The sequence below is a fragment of the Cadophora gregata genome (genome assembly GCF_030347475.1).
Source record: "Cadophora gregata isolate MNR1 chromosome Unknown scaffold_18, whole genome shotgun sequence".
Taxonomy (NCBI): Eukaryota; Fungi; Ascomycota; class Leotiomycetes; order Helotiales; family Ploettnerulaceae; genus Cadophora; species Cadophora gregata.
In genome coordinates this window covers 772,775-794,641 of record NW_026695941.1, presented here as the reverse complement: position 1 = coordinate 794,641, position 21,867 = coordinate 772,775, and the positions used below count along the sequence as shown (strand labels likewise).

General features: G+C 48.0%; 8 protein-coding genes across 10 annotated transcripts; 3 read left to right on the top strand and 5 right to left on the bottom strand.

Annotated features, from left to right (window-relative positions):
- Positions 1 to 1,497: 1,497 nt before the first annotated feature.
- KGD2 (2-oxoglutarate dehydrogenase complex E2 component) lies at positions 1,498 to 2,924 on the bottom strand (the record flags this gene model as incomplete). Its single annotated transcript, XM_058500150.1, has 4 exons — positions 1,498 to 1,794; positions 1,842 to 2,234; positions 2,291 to 2,635; positions 2,691 to 2,924. The coding sequence occupies 4 exons, from the start codon at positions 2,922 to 2,924 to the stop codon at positions 1,498 to 1,500; spliced, it is 1,269 nt and encodes a 422-aa protein (XP_058349985.1).
- Positions 2,925 to 4,491: 1,567 nt separating this feature from the next.
- HTA1 (histone H2A) lies at positions 4,492 to 5,126 on the bottom strand (the record flags this gene model as incomplete). The annotated part of the gene is made up of 4 exons (XM_058500149.1): positions 4,492 to 4,547; positions 4,600 to 4,803; positions 4,856 to 4,944; positions 5,074 to 5,126. 4 exons carry the CDS (start codon positions 5,124 to 5,126, stop codon positions 4,492 to 4,494), a joined length of 402 nt encoding a protein of 133 aa, XP_058349984.1.
- A 466-nt stretch (positions 5,127 to 5,592) lies between these two features.
- Positions 5,593 to 6,255, top strand: HTB1 (histone H2B; the record flags this gene model as incomplete). Its single annotated transcript, XM_058500148.1, has 4 exons — positions 5,593 to 5,755; positions 5,898 to 5,969; positions 6,021 to 6,108; positions 6,165 to 6,255. The coding sequence occupies 4 exons, from the start codon at positions 5,593 to 5,595 to the stop codon at positions 6,253 to 6,255; spliced, it is 414 nt and encodes a 137-aa protein (XP_058349983.1).
- Positions 6,256 to 6,688: 433 nt separating this feature from the next.
- Positions 6,689 to 9,126, bottom strand: ONS95_006675 (uncharacterized protein; the record flags this gene model as incomplete). The annotated part of the gene is made up of 3 exons (XM_058500147.1): positions 6,689 to 7,145; positions 7,192 to 8,947; positions 9,003 to 9,126. 3 exons carry the CDS (start codon positions 9,124 to 9,126, stop codon positions 6,689 to 6,691), a joined length of 2,337 nt encoding a protein of 778 aa, XP_058349982.1.
- Positions 9,127 to 9,846: 720 nt separating this feature from the next.
- On the top strand, positions 9,847 to 11,313 carry ATG4 (Cysteine protease atg4; the record flags this gene model as incomplete). Its single annotated transcript, XM_058500146.1, has 4 exons — positions 9,847 to 10,372; positions 10,425 to 10,593; positions 10,644 to 10,871; positions 10,926 to 11,313. The coding sequence occupies 4 exons, from the start codon at positions 9,847 to 9,849 to the stop codon at positions 11,311 to 11,313; spliced, it is 1,311 nt and encodes a 436-aa protein (XP_058349981.1).
- Positions 11,314 to 12,593: 1,280 nt separating this feature from the next.
- On the bottom strand, positions 12,594 to 16,024 carry ONS95_006673 (uncharacterized protein). The gene is made up of 8 exons (XM_058500145.1): positions 15,931 to 16,024; positions 15,331 to 15,880; positions 14,692 to 15,241; positions 14,311 to 14,621; positions 14,041 to 14,223; positions 13,675 to 13,979; positions 13,328 to 13,627; positions 12,594 to 13,203 (listed from the first exon to the last, which is right to left on the bottom strand). The coding sequence occupies exons 3-8, from the start codon at positions 14,797 to 14,799 to the stop codon at positions 13,052 to 13,054; spliced, it is 1,359 nt and encodes a 452-aa protein (XP_058349980.1). The 5' UTR covers positions 14,800 to 15,241; positions 15,331 to 15,880; positions 15,931 to 16,024; the 3' UTR covers positions 12,594 to 13,051.
- A 144-nt stretch (positions 16,025 to 16,168) lies between these two features.
- On the top strand, positions 16,169 to 18,797 carry ONS95_006672 (uncharacterized protein). 2 transcript variants are annotated; one of them, XM_058500144.1, is made up of 5 exons: positions 16,169 to 16,328; positions 16,385 to 17,163; positions 17,211 to 17,364; positions 17,418 to 18,481; positions 18,540 to 18,797. In XM_058500144.1, the coding sequence occupies exons 2-5, from the start codon at positions 16,493 to 16,495 to the stop codon at positions 18,703 to 18,705; spliced, it is 2,055 nt and encodes a 684-aa protein (XP_058349979.1). In that variant the 5' UTR covers positions 16,169 to 16,328; positions 16,385 to 16,492; the 3' UTR covers positions 18,706 to 18,797. The 2 variants fall into 2 exon arrangements, with proteins under 2 accessions (XP_058349979.1, XP_058349978.1); XM_058500143.1 differs by lacking the exon at positions 16,169 to 16,328 and having other exon boundaries at positions 16,534 to 17,364.
- On the bottom strand, positions 18,788 to 21,463 carry ONS95_006671 (uncharacterized protein). 2 transcript variants are annotated; one of them, XM_058500141.1, is made up of 6 exons: positions 20,678 to 21,463; positions 20,509 to 20,603; positions 20,351 to 20,456; positions 20,116 to 20,297; positions 19,823 to 20,052; positions 18,788 to 19,776 (listed from the first exon to the last, which is right to left on the bottom strand). In XM_058500141.1, exons 1-6 carry the CDS (start codon positions 21,320 to 21,322, stop codon positions 19,211 to 19,213), a joined length of 1,824 nt encoding a protein of 607 aa, XP_058349976.1. In that variant the 5' UTR covers positions 21,323 to 21,463; the 3' UTR covers positions 18,788 to 19,210. The 2 variants fall into 2 exon arrangements, with proteins under 2 accessions (XP_058349976.1, XP_058349977.1); XM_058500142.1 differs by having other exon boundaries at positions 18,788 to 20,052.
- Positions 21,464 to 21,867: the final 404 nt, after the last annotated feature.

Here is a 21,867-nt window from a genome sequence, read left to right as displayed (position 1 = left end):
CCCTCACCGGCGTGCTTGCTTGGACAGACCAATACCCAATCCAGAACCTAAACATCAATGCTGCAACCGAACTGAAAAGCATGTTCAAGGCTTACCTCTGAGGGCGTCAATTGAACTCAATAATGCCCAACTTGCAAAACTGGCACGGCTAGGTCTAGGTAGTTAGACAATCTGATGTTCAGTAGTGTCGGCTACTTAAACAGCGGGGCACTCCATACTTCAGACACAGCTTTCCAGTCTCTCACACCAGGGCTACCAGATAACCAGTGGCGAACAAAGGTTACTGGATGGCTCAACACTCCCCTGGCCAGGTGGAAAATCTCGCGGGTATCGAAAAGCATTGCAAGATGCGAAGATTTGTTCGCTGGAGCCCCCAACCGGTATTCCAGACCTAGTTGATGCGTGCGAGAACGAGATTGTGGATAATATAGGGCAATACCGGTATCTCTCGGTACTTATATTTGCGATTGTACCTGTAGTGGAGCTGTTCATAATATTGCTTAAGTGGGCGATGGAGCTCTTTGTAAGCTGGTGCCTGGGACGATTTGGAGGTCGTAGCTCCCGTCATGAGCAATGGCTGCGTGCTTCACCACTTCACCTTCAGCGACTGGCACTGTGCAAGGAAGGCATAGCCGTGAACTGGACGAAATGCGATAGTGCAGTACCGGGTGCAGAGTATGACATGAAATAGCCTGCTGTGGCTTGATTCGGCAAGATGAGATAGTTGGAGACCGAAGACAATTATTCTCACAGTCAAGCTGCAGCGCGTCGATGATTTACCCACGATGTTTTGTCATGTTCCTGGCATCGAGGTGCTCCTTTGAATGGAAGGCTCCATTTCCCCCATGGAGACTAACCCGAGAATTTCGTCTGGAGTAGATACCTGTCACACGCTAAGAGAGACACGCCGAAGATTTCAGCCGCACTAGAAATCCTCTCCACGTTGGAGCGAGCCGCTCGATGAGCTAAGACAGCATGACGAGATGGGCTAACGAAGAGTAGTCATTTTCCAGCACGCAGTTCAAGGAACAAGTACATAACAATGAACACTGGCAACCTGCCATACTTACGTTGAAAGGGAATATCATGATATACCACTAAGATGAAGCATTTTCTCGTTATGAATTAACATCAACCCAAATCATCGGTTAGGCATATCCGTATGGAAGGACAACGCACCACCCAGAATGACACGAAGAGAGCTCCAACACGTAGTGAGAGATTCAGACTGACAGAACTTGCTTGGATGGACTTCAGAAAGTCAGCAGTAGGTATGAGACGCTTTGTTGCCTTCCATCTGGTTTGAGCAGTGCGCGAATTGAATGCAATGACACGAGAAGAAAAGCACACTGATCGAAATTGACACCGCCTGGTACTACCAGAGCGTCAAGAAACGCTCAGCGTGGATGTCATTAATCTAGTATACAATGTAGGGTACGAGTCAAGACAAAAAACAAATGGAAAGAGAGACCAAGTCCACGGATTACTATCTACAGCCTACAAGAGCATGCGCCGAGGATCCTCGATATACTCCTTGACCTTCACCAGAAACTGTACAGCTTCTCTTCCATCTAACAAGCGATGGTCGTAGGTCAAGGCTAGGTACATCATAGGGCGAATAACAATCTGACCGTTTACAACGACTGGCTTATCCTTGATAGCATGGAGCCCAAGAACGGCCGTTTGAGGAAGGTTGATGATTGGAGTACCCATCAGAGAGCCGAAAACCCCACCATTGCTGATGGTAAAAGTGCCACCCGCCATATCCTCGATTGTCAGCTTGCTGTCGCGAGCCTAAAACCGCGTTAGCACGGAAAACACGAGTTGTCCTCAGGTTTTACCTTCTTGCCCAACTCTGCGATGGACTTCTCAATCCCGACAAGGTCCATTGTCTCGGTGTTTCGGACGACTGGAGTGACCAGTCCCTTCTCAGTCGCAACAGCCACACTGATGTCGACATAATCTCTGTAAACAATAGTATCTCCACCATTTGGCCCCTCAATGGAAGCATTGACAGCAGGAATGTCTCGCATTGCCAGTACCGAAGCTCGTGAGAAGGCACTCATGAACCCAAGTTTGACTCCTGTCTTCTTCAGAACTTCGTCCTTGTACAGTTTCCGGAAATCCATCAGCGATGACATGTCCACCTCATTAAAAGTTGTCAAGGAGGCCGCGGTGTTTTGGGATTGCTTTAGGCGTTCGGCGATCCGGAGGCGCATTCGGTTCATCTTGACCTGTAGAAATCATCAGCATCTGTGTAACTGGCTGTATACTCAGACACTGTACTCACACGTCGCTCTTCACGATTTCCGAAAGTTGGCGCAGAACTTGACCTGGACTCGGTTTGTTTGGGCGAAGATTCCTTCTTTGGCTCAGGCTTCTTCTCTCGGGGCGGTTGGGGAGCGCTTTCAGGCTTCGACTCCTCCTCTTTCGGTGGCTCTGGGTTAGAAGATGTTGATTGCTCCTTTGCTGCAGGCTCTTTGGGCTCCGAGCTTGCCTTCTCCTTTTCTCCGCCCTCTGGTGCTCCTCCAAGCTCCATGCGGACCAAGTCCTGTCCGACAGTAACAGTGTCCTCTTCGTTTGCGAGAAATTCCTTGATAGTGCCGGCTTCGGGGGCATTGACTGCAACATCAATCTGCAGTGGCCATAATTAGACATAATAGAATCAAGTCTGGACTAGGTCGACGTACCTTGTCTGTCTCAATTGTAGCAATCTCCTCATCCTGCTCGACGTAATCGCCAATCTGCTTCGACCATTGCTTCAGAGTACCCTCAGAAATCGACTCGGCCATTTCTGGCACCTTGACGACTTTGTCTGCATATGAGCGAAGCTGCAGGGCAATAGCTGGAAAAGGGTGTCGAAGCTGAGGCGCGCGAGAGGCACGCAGAAACCGCGAAGCTACCAGGACTTGCCTCGAAAGCATCTTGAGATAATGTGAGGGTAAGGAATGGGATGTGGAGAAATTGAAAGAAAGGAGGTAAAATCTTGAGCAGCTCTGTCAAAGAACAAGCCAGTATTCTGGCTTGGCCAGGATGCACGGGATACTTCCGACGAGCAGCCTCATCCAAGCGACGGCGCTACTGTAGCCGACGGTCCGACATCTCGCGACCAGCAGCTCCAGTGCAGCATCAGTCTGTACCGACCAGGGCTATCACAACTCAACTCAACGACTGCACCACAGAGAGAAGATCTCTTAGCCAAACATACAGAGGTCTATGATTCAAGGAATTGGTTCTGTGTTATAGCTCAGCAAGTGGCTGTCGAGCTTTTTCCGCGCGCACCAGGAAAATGTCTACGAAACAAGTAGTCTCGTACGCCCCCTCAATTTCAACACAATTGATGCAGTTGATGCTCAAGATACTGACCATGATCCCCTTTAGGTCGCTCTATCGGCGCTCACTGAAACTTTCACTTGACTGGGCCGTTCACAGGTACCTATGGAGGGGTCAGGCCATGTATATCAGATCATTGTTTGAGGCGAACAAGAATATCAAGGATCCCAGACAACAGCGGGCAAGTCTTACGAAATCACAGAATGGAGCAATAAGGCAGTGGCTGACATTGAAGATTAGGTCTTGTTCCAAGAAACAGAAGCAGAATTGGAGAAATGGAAGCACCCAGATCCATACCATGCGCCAACAGCACCTGGAGGTTCGTATTGCATTTAAGTACAGAGCTTTGATGAGAGCCTTAGTTACTAACAACTTGTGTAACCAGGTTCTAAGTTTGAGAGAAATCTGCCGGCTCCAATCTTGACTCGTAAGTGACAAAATTTCCCATAGTGTTCACATCTATACTAATGGATAGGCAGCTCCAGCTGAGATGACCAAATAGAAACTGCAAAGTGGAATTAGGAGTTACTTGAATTTGGGCATCTGGTTTATTTGTACATAGTATCAGTGGTCTCGATGGAAGACTTAATGGATGCAAGAAGCCTTCTTCCGCCGTTCTAATCTTCCTTAGAGCTCAAGGCGTTTCTGCTGTGAGTAAGCATTCCGGCGCTATAGTTCTGATCTTCGTAATTGCTCCGCCACGGTCTAGCACATATGTACAAACGAGATCAAAATAGACACGATCTCAAGATAAATGCATGCTACTATACTGAAAATAGCTTCACGATAGAATGCTATTCTGTGCCTCGTATGTGCCGTGTCACAATTTGAGGTTACAGCACTTTTATATGAGAATGCGACCGATCCGCCTCAAGTCCCAATCAAGATTCCTCAAGCAAATACATATCCGCCACATTTCGTCAGCCGAATATTCTTTCTCGAGTTGATACGAACAAAATCACAAGGCATGAATGGAAGTTGATATAGTTGTTTATCGGTTTCTCATAAGATTGATCTCAATGCAACCCTCATCCATTGCCATGGATTTTAATGTACAACCAGAACGCGGAAAAAGCAGCCATGAACCCAGACCCATACGACACCCCATTATCATGAAAAGCAGACCCTCAAGAAACCCAACAAGCCCAGCACAAAAGTTTATAGCTCTTGGCTGGCAGTCTTTCCACCCTTGGCAGTCTTCTTTGGCAGGAGGTCTGGAAGGCGCGTTAGCAAATATATGGACCGCGCAGGCATGAAGAAACGTACTCTGGTGAATGTTTGGCAAGACACCACCTTGTGCGATCGTGACGTGTCCGAGAAGCTTGTTCAATTCCTCGTCGTTGCGGATGGCGAGTTGGAGATGGCGAGGGATGATACGAGTCTTCTTGTTATCGCGGGCAGCGTTACCGGCCAACTCAAGGATTTCAGCCGCAAGGTATTCGAGGACAGCGGCGAGGTAGACGGGGGCACCTGAAGACGCGTTAGAAAATGAAGACTTGGCACAGAGGTCGAGGGAGCTTACCAGCACCAACACGTTGAGCGTAGTTACCCTTTCGGAGAAGACGGTGGACACGACCAACTGGGAATGCCAGACCAGCCTTGGACGAACGTCTTGTGAGAGTCAGTATAAGGAACGCGTTTGAAGTCATCCAAGATTAAAGTAGATGTTGGTTCACCACATTTGATGAGAAATCAACGCGACTTGAGGTAATAAACAAGCTGGAAAAGATGAATACTCACGATTGCGCGTTCTTTGAGCCGCTGGCCTTTCCTCCGGATTTGCCTCCAGTCATTTTGAGAGATGTGGTTGATTTGTTTGCTGAGAAAAGATGAAGTTGTTAATGTGAAATGGATGACGGACGTGGATGTTGCGTGGTGTGGTGGGCGAAGAAGTTGATGAAAGAAGGAAGAAGTTGCTCTCGCGGGGAGGTACGACGATTTATAGATCTATAGCCACGGCGCGCGTGATTTGGTTGGAGGTTCATCAAATGCAGGGGATAAGCGTGCGCAAGCCTCCTGATTGGCGTGATTCTCGTCCTCTGTTTTGAATCTCAGTGTTCGTATTAGGCTTAGCCCCGCACCAAGTGGCATCACTTCCAGTGACTATATTTTGGACATCTCCCACCCATTCCCATCTTTCTTTCCTCCTCCATCCATCATCAACGCCAACATCGACTCTCACCACCACGTCCATTTTCATCTCACTCGCACCCAGTTACTTCAATACAACACCTTTTACAACCTCCAACACCATTCAAAATGCCACCCAAGGCCGCAGACAAGAAGCCCGCCGCTGCTAAGGCACCAGCTTCGAAGGCACCAGCTACCAAGAGCGAGGCAGGCAAGAAGACCAGTGCAACCGGCGAGAAGAAGAAGCGCACGAAGACGAGAAAGGAGACTTATAGCTCTTACATCTATAAAGGTATGTTTCCAGAATTCAAAGTCGCGTCGAGGTCGAAACATTTGGCGCGTCAATAACATCACAATATCGCGATCAATGGATTCCACCAACGTCACTAAGTCGCGTCATTTTCTCTATACATCTACTAACTTTCAATTCCTAGTCCTCAAGCAAGTCCACCCAGACACTGGTATCTCCAACCGTGCCATGTCAATTTTGAACTCCTTCGTCAATGGTAGGCTGCACCACATCCTGATTGCGCGCGCATTACTAACGCGATCTGTAGACATCTTCGAGCGTGTCGCCACCGAGGCATCTAAGCTTGCCGCCTACAACAAGAAGTCCACCATTTCATCCCGCGAGATCCAAACCTCGTGAGTTCATATCGGTTGTTTTTTCTCTCTCTTCATGCGATACTAATTTTCTCTAGTGTCCGCCTCATCCTTCCCGGCGAACTTGCTAAGCACGCTGTTTCGGAAGGTACCAAGGCTGTCACCAAGTACTCCTCATCAACGAAATAAGTTGTTTTTAAGTTTGGGTTTTCATAAGGTGCCGGATCTGCTTTGGCTTTGGGTCATCTGGGTTGATGAAGTCGAACTCGTTTCGGGATCTTCGGGTCTCTTTTTAATGCGTTATGGATGGTCTGCTTTTTATGGGGGCATATGTCTTCACCGGTCTGCTTTTCGGGGGTACGTGGCTGTACAATAAGTCTTCGGATAGGGAAATCGAGAAGACAAAGAATCGAAACATGAACAAACACTTGCTGTTCCCAATTATATGCTGTGATGTGTTTGGAACCTTTAGTATCTCTACAAAAAACGCGTAGTATCGCGTCGAAAGCATATTTCTGGAGTGCCCAGAACTTGTTGAATATTAAAGACTTTCTATTTTCAATATCAGGTTCGACGCCACGCTAGAATACATGAACTCCAATACCCTTCCCAGTTACAAAAATTATCCCAATCCTGCCTTGGTGGTTTTGACAACATGTGAAACAGGAAGCATTATACCCTTGTTGTTGAGAGCACCCAAGGCTGTACCGGAGCTCCAACCCATCTTTTCCAACATGGCCCGACCCTTGTTGTCAGCACCAAGCTCAGGAGCAGATCCTCCAACGATATCACCATCTCTGTAACTAACAGCTGCGCGGTTGATTCCACCTGTCCCAGCAGTATGCTTTACTCCACTGCCTCTTTTACCGCCCACGTCCATTCGTGAGAGGAAACGGCGAGAAATTCTTGCATCAACCTTGGCAAAGTCACCATCGTTGAAGGCCAGAGTCCTAGACGTTCTGTAAAGAACTGGGAAGCGGCTATCACCATTACCAGCAGACTTGGACTTTAGGTGGAAAGCATTCGCAAGCTCGTGAACGACTTTGCGGTCGGCTTTGCTCATGGGAGGTAGTGAGAGTCTGAACCGTCAGCTGAATGTCTCTACATGGGGGAAATGAAACTCACGTAGTATTGCCACCCATGAGGAACTTTTTGATCTCCTCCTTGACGGCATAAATGCCGATACCTTCCTTATACTTCTGCTTCATATTGACCTTGCCATTCTTGTTACCAATCACACCTTGAGCTCGGAACTCCTCACGCTCCTGCTTTCTCTCCTTCTTCTTCTCACGATCTTTGACCCACGCCGCCTGCATTGATGCCTCAAGCTCAGAGTCGGAGATGTCTAAAACTAGCTTGCCTTTACGACCCTTCGGCTTCTTTCTCAGACTTGGTCGATCAAAATCCATGATGTCGAATCCATCGTAAGCACTGGCTAGAAGCGTTGCAGACGGGAATTCTCCCTTTGCCCGATTAGGTCCCCGAGGAGGCTTGTTTGCTGTCACCCTGGAAATGCCGAAAGAGCGCCTGTATCCTCGGGTAACAATATTATCATCTTCTTCATCCTCGTCAAAGAGTAATATCTCGTCAGAGCCCATACCAAGTTGCTCCTGCTTGGACAGCAATCTCGCAATTCTTTCGTCGCTCATACGGTCAATCTTTCTCTGGATAAGATCTGCATCATCGTCATCTTCCTCTACTTCGACATCGATTTCGAGGTCGTCACCAGAGATACTGCTGCTTCCCTCACTATTTTGGAACTCTGCCATGAGCTTTTCCTCCGCTTCAAAGGTTTCAATGAAAGTCAGCGCAACCACACTTGTCAAGGTACTTGCAGGTACCCAACGAGCCTCATCTACCATTTGATCCTCCCAGACGACAAGATACTGGGTGCCAGAAGGGCGTTTTCTCCTAGAAAGTATGGCTTGTACTTCACCCATGACACCATCAGAAGTACCGACACCATCAAAGTCCTCAATATCCGACCGATCCCATCCTTCTTGATCTGCAGGTGTCGAGACCGTGACTTGTTCTCCAGAAGAAGCCTCGGTATTTTGCCATGCCTCGTCCTCTATGCCACCCAAATCACGCTGGTTGAATGATTTAAACATGGGGTCTTCCGCATCCATATTTGCTATATAATCGGCGATCATGGCATCGTCTTCAATTCTTTCTGCGGCTTTGTTTTTGTTGCGACGATTGCCCTTGTGACCACGACCCCTACCATTCTGAGGAAGAATCGACTCAAACTCAACATCCTCTTGTTTTGTGGACGATAGTGCCGGTGGTGACAAAGAACGAGCTTCGGTAATGACTTCTTGGAGCAGTTTAGTCTGCTCGTGAATTCTATCGTCGACAATTCTGATCTTTGCGTCTATATTCTCGACGATCTTCCTAGCAGGTTGTGAAGGCTGCGGAGGCTTGGACACGATTCTGACTTGCTGGTGCTGGTGCTGGTCACGACCACGTCCACGGAATAAAATGACCTCCTCGCTCGAATTAGACGGGGTAGGTGAGGGGGAGCGCAACTTTGGTGGAGACATTCCAGTCTGGACCTGACCGCTGCCTTCGGTGTCAACAATGAAGTCGAAGACCTCCGTATCGATTAACGTCTTCACGGATGAGTAGGCGGGCTCCTCGAATGCGGCAACATCTTGCGCCACCTTCTCCTCTTCCTCATCTGCTTTCACTTCACCACCATTCGGCTTCGGAGAACCCAACGTCATGTCTGCAAGGGCAGCTTCGGCATCGTCGGGCTCGGTGGGCACAATTCTGCCAGCACTCACGAAGCTGACCTTGCTATCTCGAAGTTTTTGGTCGGTATTCCAGAATGACAGGTGGCGTTCGGTATTACGAGCCTCTTCTTGAAGTGTGAAGTTTCCTGGGTATGGTTTAGTAAGATTCTATGATACAACTCCAGCTCAAAACCCTCTCACCATGACCTTTTCGAGGCGCAGAAGTGCCACTGAACGGTGCAAACGACGTATCGAGGGCTTTTCGACTGCCGCCTTGAGGACCTTGAGAGTTCCCCCTCTTCGAGGCTTTTTTGAATCGCGGCATAGCGGGCAAGCCTGGTTATTCTTGACAGTCTTGTAGTATGCTGACGAGAAACATGGCCTCCTCCATGTACTCGTGGGGAAGAAAAGTGATCGTCTTGGGAGAATCATCATCTTTATTTTCATGCACGATACTACCTATCCACCTAAATACCCTAAGCTCTTGGCGTGGCCTTATCGCCGATAAGGACTTTGGTAGCAAGCATCCTCACGCCGGCAGAGTTGGAGAGTGCCTAGAAGTCGGGTTGCGTTTGGTTGCCATCGGATGAGATGTTATTTCTGAGCTTTAAAGTATGTACGTTCCTTCTGGTAATATGAATTTGGGTTTCTATTACAGTCACAGGATCTTCTCCTGCTGCCGCCACACGCGAAGGCAAGTCCAGTGACACAGTCATCCTGTACTTGCCCCCAAACCTGGAACCCACTCAGCTCAGCAAGCTCACCTGCAAGCACAGATCCCAGTGACTCCAGCGAGTCCAGCTTCTGATCCTCGTAGGTTCAACAAAGGTATCCCACCGCCGCCATTCATTTTCTCCTCCACCCCGTCTCTCCGGTAAGTATCGAAGCTCACGTCGGATAGTTGGGTTAAGCTTGCGTCGGTACCTCAGTATCAGTGCTACATTTCGCGATCCCTTCTTGGCACTGTTGTTGCCCCACGTTCCCCGCCATTCTCGTCAACGTCGATGCCTTCGCCGTCCGTCCTCGAAAGCCACGGAGCGTAAATATGACGACTGTTGACTTCGGAAAATACAGGCGGATTGTGCAGTACTTCTGGGATCCTGAGCCAACAAATGATACAGCGGCACAATCCCCAATATGGTGCCTAGGCAAGCAGTACAAGGTCTCGCCCAAACTCCAACCACTTGACACGACATCCGCTTCTCTTCCCGACATAAAGTCGGCGTCTACGGAGCCTGCCCGTCCAGCAAAGCCCGCCACTCCACCGGATAGTACAGCGAGTAGCATAGACTCTGGGCTGGCATACGATGAGCATGACGGAGGTGGAGGGTGGCCTTTGTCGTTCCTAGACGATTTCGAAGCAAGGATATGGCTCACATACCGATCCAACTTTCCAACCATCCCAAGATCCCAAGATCCGAAGGCTTTGTCCACGATGTCCTTGTCAGTTCGGTTGCGGAGTCAGCTCGTCGACCAAGCCGGGTTTACATCTGATACTGGATGGGGTTGCATGATACGGTCCGGGCAGAGTCTGCTCGCAAATGCTCTTGTTATGTTACGAATGGGAAGAGGTCAGGAACTCCGCTCTATACTTTTTGTTTCTTCAGCTGATGGCTTCTATAGAATGGCGTCGGGGCTCTACGAGTCAAGAAGAACGAGAGATTATCTCATTGTTTGCGGACAACCCTAAAGCCCCGTACTCAATACACAAGTTCGTTGAGCATGGAGCTACCGCTTGTGGGAAACACCCTGGGGAATGGTTTGGACCCTCAGCAACGGCACGCTGTATTCAGTGAAGATCCTTTACTCTGGTAGTATGCAGTCATCACTAATTCTTGCCAGAGCTTTAACGAATGACCATGAGTCTTCTGAGTTACGAGTTTACCTGACTGGTGACGGTTTAGACGTATATGAAGACACGTTTATGAGGATTGCAAAGCCTGACGGTAAATGTTTTATGCCGACCTTGATTCTCGTAGGTACGAGGTTGGGTCTCGACAAAATTACACCCGTTTATTGGGAAGCCCTGAAGTCCACTTTGCAAATGCCACAGTCGATAGGAATAGCCGGGTGAGTCTCTCGCATATCATTTAGATGATTGCAGTCTATCTGATAAATCAGCAGTGGTCAACCTTCCTCGTCACATTATTTCATCGGCGTCCAAGGACAGTACTTCTTCTACCTAGATCCCCACCAGACTCGTCCCGCCCTACCATTGCCGGAGAGAGTCGAGGATTACTCACAAGAAGATATAGAGACCTGTCACACGCGCAGGTTACGCCGGATCCACATCAAAGAGATGGATCCCAGTATGTTAATCGCCTTTCTAATCCGAGACGAGAAAGACTGGAAGGAATGGCGACAAGCAGTTCGGGAGGTACAAGGAAAGGCCGTTATTCACGTGGCAGAGAAGGAGCCCCCGTTCCAAGGACTGGGAACGGAGCGAGAGGGGGCTATTGACGAGGTCGAGACTTTCGATGATGAAGATGATGATACCATATTGAATGCTTGAGGATTATTAGGGAAAGATGAGTGGCGTTAGGAATTTATGAGCTTCTCTTAGGCCTGGACTCTCTGCTGGCACGGTTTAATTCGAGCTGGCACATGTCCCAGCAGCTGCTCTCGGGAGAGTTTTAGCGATCGAATATATAATTTGTTACTACCAGCAACCGTAGATGTACGGCACTTGCACAGTCGGGGCTGGATGATGTAAGTTGTTGAGACGTGGCAGTTTTGTCGTCCTCGATGCAGTTCGTAATTATGTGTCGTTTTGATGTGGTGGCTTGCCGCTACATGGCATATGGAACCCAACATAGGAATTTATTGCTATTGCGCTGCATTCCTCTTTGCACCCCAATGGGCTGCATTAGCAACATTTTCCAGCAATCTATGAGGAGTTTCGAATTGACTTGATGAATTTTCTCGCACGGCGAAACCCGACTGTACTACCTGTGTTCATGGTGTGTGACTTGAATCAGAGCTGCGGTTTGCATTTGCGGAGATTTCAACCTACGAACGTGCAGCATCTTGCTAAGGCTATAATATGCCTTTCCATTGGGCTGTTGTTGTACACATCGAGCATAACTATTCTTACTTATTTCGAATCCACTAGGCAACAGAGGTTCGGGTCATGGAGATCTAACTCCATCTCAACAGTCCAGTCTACAGAAGTCACAAACAGTATTCGCAGTACCTTCATCGGCTCCATCTACTGAATAATGAATTGGCATAATATCCAGTCCCGGAATTTATCTTCTCTTCCTTGAAACCTAAGATAGGAGCTACCACCTAGCGTGGTCATCCTGTAAACAACATAGCTGCTAGCCTCGTTCATTGCTGCTCCGAGTAAGAGGGGGAAAGCCTCTTGGGAAGGATGACGTGTTTATCATGACTGGAAGCAGCTCTGTAGTAATCCTGCAGTGGGGAATGTTTGTATTCAGTGGTATTGATTTTCAAAATTGGAGAATACTGGTAGTGAAGAATCTTTTATGTGTCTGTTGCTGATTGAGAGTACAAGCCGGATTCTTCGTTCCCCCACTCCTAAAATATACTTTGGACATTTACAGCTAATTCCTGAACTTGAATCGACCTAGCAGGAACAGATTCATTGTATCGTTATTCATCACTTCCTTTCGGATGATCGTCATCACAAGGTATGCATCAGTACTGCACAATACCGATGTCTGTCTCTACTATCGCAGCTTGTATAAAAGAATAGAAAGGAGAAAAGTGACATCGTGAAACCCCCAAGGATGGAAGCATCTATACTGAAACCATCTGATACGTTCTCACAGCAGATCGTAGTTAGGACCAGTTGGGTCTCTTGTGCATTAAGCTTGGGATAATATCGAAAGGGTGGAGATCTTAGAGGACTCAAGGCCTGTATGCATCAGTGTAGAGAGAAGATTTTAGCAGTCAAGTATCCCGTCAAATCCACATAGAAGGCTGCCTTTGAAGCTTGCATGATGCCTTTCTCTCGAACTTCTATATTTATGGCGCACAGTTCCTGTTGCAGTGAGACTATTTTAAATCTTCTGCTTAGGACTCTGGTAGTATCGAACTTCAAATTCTCTGCACGAAGATTCATGTATCGTTTGTATCATCATGCAAATGCCCACGGATAGACTAAACATAAACGCTTCTGTGTACGCTATGTACAACACGTAGTACAATACAAAGGCTGTCTTGAGGGGTATCATTCGCAACTTCCTGACGCTTCTTCTTTTTTGTAAATAAGCTAACCAGCTCTTTTACATTATAGCACAATTTGCTTCGGAAGGATGGACGTAATAGGGTCCAAATTTCTCAATGCCGTCCGCTGTCTCGTTGGCAATTTGCTTTTGGAGGACTTCTTTAGGGAAAAACTTCCTGAGATATCTCTCTAGGTCCCTGTCGATGCTGTCTGGAAGATTCCAGCGTTAGCACGTGCGGGAGAAATGGCCTACTTCACCTCGTGGCCCCTGATAACTTGTCGCCAGGGAGCAATGATTCTGAACCACTTCCGTGGGGAAAAGAGGGATAAATACCTGTATCAGCTTTCAAAATGACATCTTCTCGGCAAAGAGGACAATTCCGCTTCTTTTGCCTCTGCAGAAGAATCGTGCAGCGAATGCAAACAAGGTGCTTACACTTCATTCGGATGGGCCGCCAGCAAATATCACAGCATATTGGACAAGCAAAGTCTTCAACCTGGGGAACGATCTGGACAAGTTCCTGAGAGATCTGACTGCAAACAGCCTTTGCCATGGACCCGGGCATGACAGAATCCGTCTGAATAAGCTTCGGGAAAGTTCTCGCTGCACCGAGATTTGTCCTCTTGTCAAACTCTAGAGCCGGTCAGCAAACGCCACAGTGATAACTCGGAGAAACTCACTCTTCAAAATCTTTGTGATGGCTCGCTGATTGATCTCTTGGAATTTGAGGTTCTGGAGGATTCCAAGATTGATCTGTATAAATTGTTGCAATGCAGTGTGACTGGCTTTCAGTTTGAACAAGCCCATAATACCTCTTTTGACCACCTCTGTTTGGAACCACTGCAACTTCTGAGCAGCCATAGCACTGGTTCGACTACCATGATCATATTCGTTGGTGGAGAAGAAGACACCTGCTTGTAGGTATAGATCGAAAAGGTCTCTCCATCTGTTAAGATCACTTTTATGAAATGACGAGGTCTTGGGCCTGGGGAGGTTAGCACTGACTTGAGAGCTCACCCTAATGGGAATTTCCTAGACGCCCTCACCTTGCAACCTCGGTGATAGATATAGATAATGCTTGGATTTCGTCCGCCAAGACCTTTTGCTCATGAGCCTGTAGACTATCAAGAGAGTTAACATCACCCTGGAGCAGACCAAAAAACTCCGCATCGAAACGAAGTTGCACGTCTATTCGCCGAAGACCTTCAGGTTCATCTACAATTGTGGTTCTACGTCTGAGTCAATACGGATCCCAAAAAATCAAGCAACTTCAGAAAGGGTAGGGAATATCCGGATTGTGCCCGGCAAATACATACTCTTCCGTCGCAAGGCTATCTATTTGACCATCCAAGTCAAATGATCCGCGATCTGTATTTCCATGGTGTCTTGACGCTTGTGCCTCGAAGTAGCGCCGCGTGGCTGGTGATAACTCCGCGTCGACAGGAGTTCCATCCTCGATATTGATGAAGAAAGTAAGCTTTGGAATGAACCTTTCTCCTCCCTCGAAGTCATATTGAAAAGCAACGCCTGTTCCGTTTCCGATGCGGTCTTCTTCATCTGGACTGGATTGGTGCAGCTGAGCGAGAGTAGCCGAACTCAGACCGAGGCTTTCGAGTTCCTCTTGGATCTATTTCAGTCAGAACATATGTCTAAGTCCCCAGAACAATCACCAAGTAGCTCAAAGCAAGCTTGCATACCTTCTTCAGGAGCTTCTTGAGTTGTCCGTAGGGAATTGCGGTTTCTACCCACGTGGCGGGATAGCCTTCCTTTTCCAAAGCGTCTCTAAACTCGCGACCGAACTTCATTCTGTCAATGCTGAGATGTTGTATCACTATTCACAAGTGAATTTGTACTCTTGTTTGTCAAATATTGAGCGCGTGACGAGTTGCTGGTCCTGGGAGCTGAGGTGGGTGGCAAAGCTGCAGGTCAGCTGGCCGAAGACACAACGTATACCAACGCGTTTTCATCAAAGGCAGGTGCCCTGCATAGACGTAAGTTCGTTGTATGGTAAGAGGATCTAGGCACGAGAATTTGCAAGAGAGAATAAAACATTCAGCGAGGCGAAGTTCGGTGAATGTGGAATTGGGGTGGCAAAGCTCATCCGCAGCCTTGAGGGCCCTGTGAGGTGGGGAGTGGTGAAAAGAATTTGAGCTAGACGAGCAGGTTCGTTGCAGTAGTTACTCACTCTGAAAATTGTATCAAGATGAAAGGGTTCTGCGTGTCGTATGCCCTAAAGCAGAGGCACTACTGTATGGTCGATGGAGCATTAGCAAGGTTTTTTCTTGTAATACCACATCTTGGCAGGACGAAGACGACGACGAAGCTCATGGACTTACTGATCGTAATGCCCTATCCTTGAGAGTAGAAGAAGGTGGAAGAGCATCGACGGCTAAGGTAATTCTGCGCGGTCATATCATAAATATGATGGAGGCGTGGATGTCCAGAGTAACTTAACAGCGGCAATACCTGTAATACTCCTTGCTGCGGTCGTCTTCCTCATGGGACGATGAGGAGAAACTTTACTCCCGGAGAAGGAGAAGCAGAAGCAGAAGCAGAAGCAGAAGCAGAAGCAGAAGCAGAAAAGAAGCAAGGAGAGGGTTCTTGGTGGATTCGTGCCCAGAGAAGTGCGGCCCAGAAGCCCGGTCGGTAAGGTAAGGTAAGGTAGGTAGGTAGGCTGATGGGGAAGGTAAGTTAAAGGTAAGGTACACCGTACAGGACAAGGAACCTTCCAGGTTAGGTACCTTAGGTAGGTATAGGTAGGTAAGGTAGTACCTAGGAAGGAAAACCAGCGGGGCGGGGTGAAAAAGGAAGCGAAAACTCGGGGTAGTTTTACCTGTACAGTACGAGAGTACGTAAGGTACCTTACCTACCTGGTACCTTAGGTACCTTAGGTAATTTAGCTGGGGTAGGTAATTTATCTAAAATAGGTGAGGTACCTAAGGTGGTAGGTAGGTATCGTAAGGTACCTTTCGTACCTCAGGGGGTACCTAATGGAAAGGACTAACTGTACCTACTACTGTACAGGTGTGGAGGGGAGGTCTCGAAGGCCCACCGCCACGGGAATACTCCAGGCATTTTCATTGGTCGGCCGCGACAAATCAGTGGAATGGAATTGGAAGTCAAGTCACGGCCACCTGCAGCATACAGTACCTATAGGTACCTACCTACGAGTAAGGTAGGTATAATAACTTATCCTTGGAGGCATGCATACTGTATGGCATGTTCCCCACCGCCAAGCTGCAAGCCTTACCTTACCAAAGGTAGATTTACAAGTACCTTACTGTAGGTAATATTGTCACTCTCCCAGAATCATACCTACGAAGGTACCTAGGTAGTAGGTACCCACCTGCACCCTAGCTAAGGTAGCTTGCTGAAGGCCTGTACATCCAGCTTCCTCTTCTTCCTCCCCCCGCGGTCGATAAGGCTGACTCGGCTGATAAGCGGCCCCTCCCCAGCCCACCGAGCCACCCCAGCGAGCCCAGCAGGGACCGGCCGCTTATGCCTTCGCCTTCGCCTTCGCCTCCCGTCTCGCTTTGTCCCCCAATTGAGGTATTGACGTCGATTGACTTGACTTTCGAGGCGAACCAGACGGGACGAAAGCCAGTCAGTCCATCCATCCAGGCCAGGCCCAGCTCAGTCCACTCTACATCTTTTGTTAACAAACATCGAATCCGACACGCTCTCTTGTCAACACTCCCACGTTCGCCTCTCCTCAGAATGTCGACAATCAGTGGCAGGCGAATTCGCGGTGGAGGAGAACCCCTCATTTTGACGAGCCTCCCGGACGAAGTCCTCCAACATATTCTATACTTTTGCCCCCCAAACGACGTCTTGCATGTCCAGAGTCTTTCGAAGCGCTTCAACAGACTCGGTAATGAACCATTGCTTTGGAGGTATCACTGCAGGACAGGTTTCAAGTACTGGGATGCGAAGCATCGGATTCAAAAGAAGTTCTCGCAGAGGGTTGGAGATGTGGACTGGAAGCATTTATACATACACCGGAGGAAGGTTGACATTGCGACAAGTGGCCTTTTGAATAACATTCTAGAACGCCAAACAAACCGCATATCCAAGTTCATAGCTATATCCGAGTTTGGCTATGATGCGAAAGACACCTTGCTACGACATTGCCGTACCGATGACTCCGCTGAAGATGTCCTCGCCAGACGGTATGTTGCATGACAACGCTAGAATACAGTACCTGACTTATGTATAGATACTACGCTAACTCTGTCCTTGACCATGTCCACAGAGCCAATGCATTGGCAGAATGGGAGAGGGTCGTTAACGGGGAAAAGGTACCGCTAGAACGAGCACTGGGATCATTCGACTTGTTTGTACTACATGATCAACATGGCGATCTTCTTGAGGTACGATGGTTTCGTCAGGCGCCCTTTAATATCTTACTAAATCTTTCTTCGAGATCTGCGACATATTGGACAATCTTGCAACACAATTCCGCGCTGAATATCCCAGCTTCCTTCAATTCTCTCAGCGAAGGACGGCCACTGCTGCGGTTGCATTCCTCCGACGTCGTAATCTCACCGGCCTCTCCTCCGACATAGCATACAGAGATCTACAGAATAACTACATCGGGATAGCTCTGCAAGACGAGGACCACCCATCCTTGCCCCTGATATCTGTCGCCATATTTTGTTCATTGGCCCAAAGATTGGGTCTCGATGCCAGATGTTGTGGAATACCAAGCCACGCACACGCGATGGTCATACCTCCACAAGGTGAGACACTTGATGGTAGAGATTTGGCATCAGAAGCCACACCTGCAGATCCAATGTTTCTCGACCCATATCGATCGGACGAAGAGGTCCCCCTTGCTAGCCTGCGCGTAATGCTATCCGAGTGGGGAATCCCGCAGCAGCAGGTCTCTGGGGTACTGACAGATTCTACGACTGCTGATGTCGTACTTCGTACCTCGAGAAATATTCTAGCAACTGTGCAGGAATTTAGAGCACATGCTACGAGTACGGAGAATACAGGACATCCAACAATTAGACTTCACGCCAATCCTTTTGCTGATCTGGACAACGCCTTCTACTCGGCACTCTGGGCACATTTTATGTTTGGTAACCCTACACGACGACCAGGAAGCACTGCTCAGAGTCAATTTATACCTTTAATCTTAGAGAGATTTGAAAGGCTATATCCCATGGATGCTTCTCTGATAGAAAAGCACGTAATGCCACTTTACGGCAACCAATTTGGTGGCGAGCCTGGAGAGCTCCATGAAGCAGTACGTGTCGTTCGAGCGGCAGACCAGACCCCCAAGCAGCTCCGTCGACGCAGCACGCCAGCCTCAAAAGACGGCGTGAAATACAATATCGGCCAGGTTTTCCGCCACCGACGCTACGCATATACCGCGGTCATCACGGGGTGGGACATCGAATGTGGCATGGATTCCAATTGGATAGCCCATAACAACGTTGATTCTTTATCCCGAGGAAGAAATCAGAGTTTCTACCACGCTTTGTAAGTGTTCCTCTCCTTAGTGTTCCTTGTGAACGTAGCTGACGGACAGGACATTTAGCGTCGAAGATACCAGTATCCGCTATGTGGCGGAAGAGAACATTGAGATCATCAAGCCGGAATTGCCGATTTCGCTGATGAGCCTTGCAGGGAGGTATTTCAAACGTTGGGATAAGGAGAAACGCGTGTTCATTTCGAATGTAAGGGACGAATATCCTGATGATTAAACATCCATACCCGTCGTCATGACTAGATATAACTTAGGTACTGGATACAATGTGATACCTGTGTCTTACAACAATAAACAATCTCAGTGATGGGTGTCGGGTCTTGAAAAACGTCTCTTGGTGATTGATCAGTGCGTTGCTTTCATAGTGAAAATGCTTGAAAATCTATCATTGAATGTGTGGAGTTACATCCCAGTCCCATTACTGCTGACATTTGAAAATGAAGGATGACATTGTTAGAAAAGGAAGATACATCCATCCTTGCTCGGTGTTCTGCAGGCGCCCGACAGCTATGTAAATGCAATTATGTAACGCAAACCATCACCCATATATCCATCTCCAAATGTTGTTGCTTTTTTCTTTCTCGTTCTCGACAAGATGTCATCAACATGCTATAAGACACCAACAAGTAATTTTCATGGATTTACTGACCACAGTTGCGGCTATCCTGCACCCGAAAGTTCGGGAAATATGTTTCAATTGAAAGTGATGTAGCCGAGACAATTCAATTATTGTCCTTGGTCTCCTGCTCACGGATATCATCAACGATACCCCTGAGAACACCAGCATCAGCAAGTGTCTGCATAGCTCTGCAAAGCAAAGGAGTATGATCAATCTTCTTTGTCTCAGCTTGCTCGTCCTCCTGACTAACAATGGCGAGCTCCTGCACGTAGATGTTGCGAAGACGGCCCTGCTCGTTGACCAGCTCACGGTACAAAGCCATGATCTTCTCGGGGTCATTGCCAGCTATGGAAATCTTGGCAAGTTCAGATGCCGAAGGAAGAGACTTATCGACGAGCTCTTGGGTGATCTTACAAAAGTTGTGAAGATCACTGGCTGTGGCTGCCGTACGAGCTTGAAGGAGGAGGTCCCAGTCTGAGATTATTGAGGAGAGAATCTTCTCCAGTGATTGGATCAAGTGTAGGTTGCTGGCCAGCTCCTCCATGGCTACCCGAGTTGGGCTCTTGCAGAGGGACATGAGGGAGTACTCAACGCCATCGTCTTGGTACTGCAGAGCGCGATCCATGATATTAGCGCTTGCGACTTCGATCCAGTTCTCTCCATTTTCACCTTATTCGCGTTAGTCAGATATGTGCTTAGGTGCTGGAAGGTTTACCAAGCTTGACGGGCTCCCGTTGCAAGCCATCAAGTCTCCAAACTTCGCCTCGAATAGGAACGTATGCGATGAAGTGATAGCCTTCCTCTTCATCCTTGTATATCTGCTTCCTATTTTTGTTGGCATGCGACTTCTTGTTGGCTGGCGCCTTCTTAGGGCCCTTTTTGCCCTTTATCCATTTCTCGTACTCATTCTTTAGAAGAAGATCAGCGTTGAGGATATCGATCTTGCTGAGAGCAACGTCAGTAAATGCTCTCTACTATTACTACTGCCTGTTAAAGAAACGAACTCACCGGGCGAATGAGTTGTGGATGCTACGGATGAAACCATTCTCACCCAGCCTCTTTCCTCGATAGGGCGGTTTCAACTTTTCAGTGGCTTCCTTAAATGTTTGCAAATCCTCGCCAAAGTCAAGACCCGGGACGTTCATAACAATATTGAGGAGGGCAACAGTTGCACAAGCATTAGTGGTGGTCTACTCTTTGATCAACTGCGGTAGTGTAGTATTAAAATAAGGAGTCTCGTTACCTGATTTGCAAACCATACGTGCTTGGGACACTTCTGGGAATCCTCATGATTTTCTGCATCATGTTCATGGTATTTAAACAAGAAGATCATTCCATAGATCGGCTTACTGAGATGAATCAGCTGGATTGACCTCGATGCCTGGAAGGTAGGTGCCTCACGGGACGTATGCCATACACTCCTCATCTAGACCGAATACCTCCTGAACCTTGACATCTTGAACGCCATACTTGCGCAAGATGTAATTGAAGAGAGCCTGAGGGAGATACATTCAGCATCATGTATCCCGGCGGTGGAGGCTGAAGCGAGCGTATCGACTTGGAAACTTACAGGATCAGATTCGAGTTCAGCCCAACCTTTCCACTTGCAGCGTTCAATTTCAGTCAACGGCTGCATGGTTTCACCAACAGGATCAGCTGAGGCGGTAGGTGGCTCCTTCCTCTTTCGGAGGCTTCTAGCAAACATGTTGGAATTGGTGAATTCGGGATCTGCCTTAACTGTGATATTCCAGGAGTCAACTTGAGTAGTAGAAGCTGTGGGTTTGACTGAAGCAGTATTGTCTTGAATCTCGGGAATCCTAGATTTTGCTGGGCGTGTGTCGGGTCGAGCACTCTTGCTGCCATCAGGGGTATCGCATTGAACGGTTGAAGCTTGTATGCTCTCTCCAAGTGGAGAGTCAAGAGACTGTTGCCCGGCAAGACTGCCAACAATCAAATCCGCGATGGTTTCCATATGGAGCTCACTCCGTAGGTAAAGGAGAAACAAGGATTGTTCAGTTATGCCGAATTTCGAACCAGATTGAACTTCGCCAAATTGCTGCTGCAAAGAATTGTGATCACTCAAAGATGCAGTGTTTAATTGACTGCAGAGAAGAAACAGAACAGGTGTAGATAGAGCGACGGAATACAAAGATGTTGGTCGCTGAAGAGTTGAAAGAAGTGGCATGGAGTGGAAAGACACATGATATCCATTCATCTCACGTTCAGGAGTGAATTTGAAGATCAGATCGGGCCAACTTATCCAGCCGCAAAGATGAGGTTGAATGGATGAACCCAAGCTACCTGGTACCTGGCCTCGGAGGTAATCGTGGAAATGTACCTACCTACTTTACGTAGGTACTTATACTGGTAGAGCGTAGGTACTGTACCTAGCTCCTAGGTAATAATACAGTCGGGAGTCCGGCTGCAGGACAAAAGTTAATCCGTGCCAAGACCTGCATAGCCTTTGCCTTTCCAGCCTTCTCTGTGACAAAGGCAAGCTTCGCGTCAATCTCTGGAGGACGCGAGAACTAATAAAATAAAACCATCAACAAAACAAAAGCCAATACCTACCAATCGACATAGCCAAAAACTGCACGCGATATTGCGCCGTCTTTGCCAGTATCGCCTCGCATCGCATCTCTTGTTCTAATCTACGTTTTCCACATATCCTATCTCAGCAACCTGCGCACCATCTGCATGTAACGAATGTACACATTGTGAAGGTCTTTACATTGTTGCTGGACGCAGTCGCGAAGCCTA

Coding starts and splice junctions, on each gene's coding strand:
- ONS95_006673 (XM_058500145.1), bottom strand. CDS start 14,799: ATGAAGTTCGGTCGCGAGTTTAGAGACGCTTTGGAAAAGGAAGGCTAT. Junction 14,224..14,310: donor GATAGCCTTGCGACGGAAGA/GTATGTATTTGC, acceptor ACTCAGACGTAG/AACCACAATTGTAGATGAAC. Junction 13,980..14,040: donor TCTATCACCGAGGTTGCAAG/GTGAGGGCGTCT, acceptor TAACCTCCCCAG/GCCCAAGACCTCGTCATTTC.
- ONS95_006672 (XM_058500144.1), top strand. CDS start 16,493: ATGCCTTCGCCTTCGCCTTCGCCTCCCGTCTCGCTTTGTCCCCCAATT. Junction 17,164..17,210: donor GAAGATGTCCTCGCCAGACG/GTATGTTGCATG, acceptor ACTTATGTATAG/ATACTACGCTAACTCTGTCC. Junction 18,482..18,539: donor CAGAGTTTCTACCACGCTTT/GTAAGTGTTCCT, acceptor CAGGACATTTAG/CGTCGAAGATACCAGTATCC.
- ONS95_006671 (XM_058500141.1), bottom strand. CDS start 21,322: ATGAATGGATATCATGTGTCTTTCCACTCCATGCCACTTCTTTCAACT. Junction 20,298..20,350: donor ACGTATGGTTTGCAAATCAG/GTAACGAGACTC, acceptor ATCAAAGAGTAG/ACCACCACTAATGCTTGTGC. Junction 20,053..20,115: donor ATCCACAACTCATTCGCCCG/GTGAGTTCGTTT, acceptor CGTTGCTCTCAG/CAAGATCGATATCCTCAACG.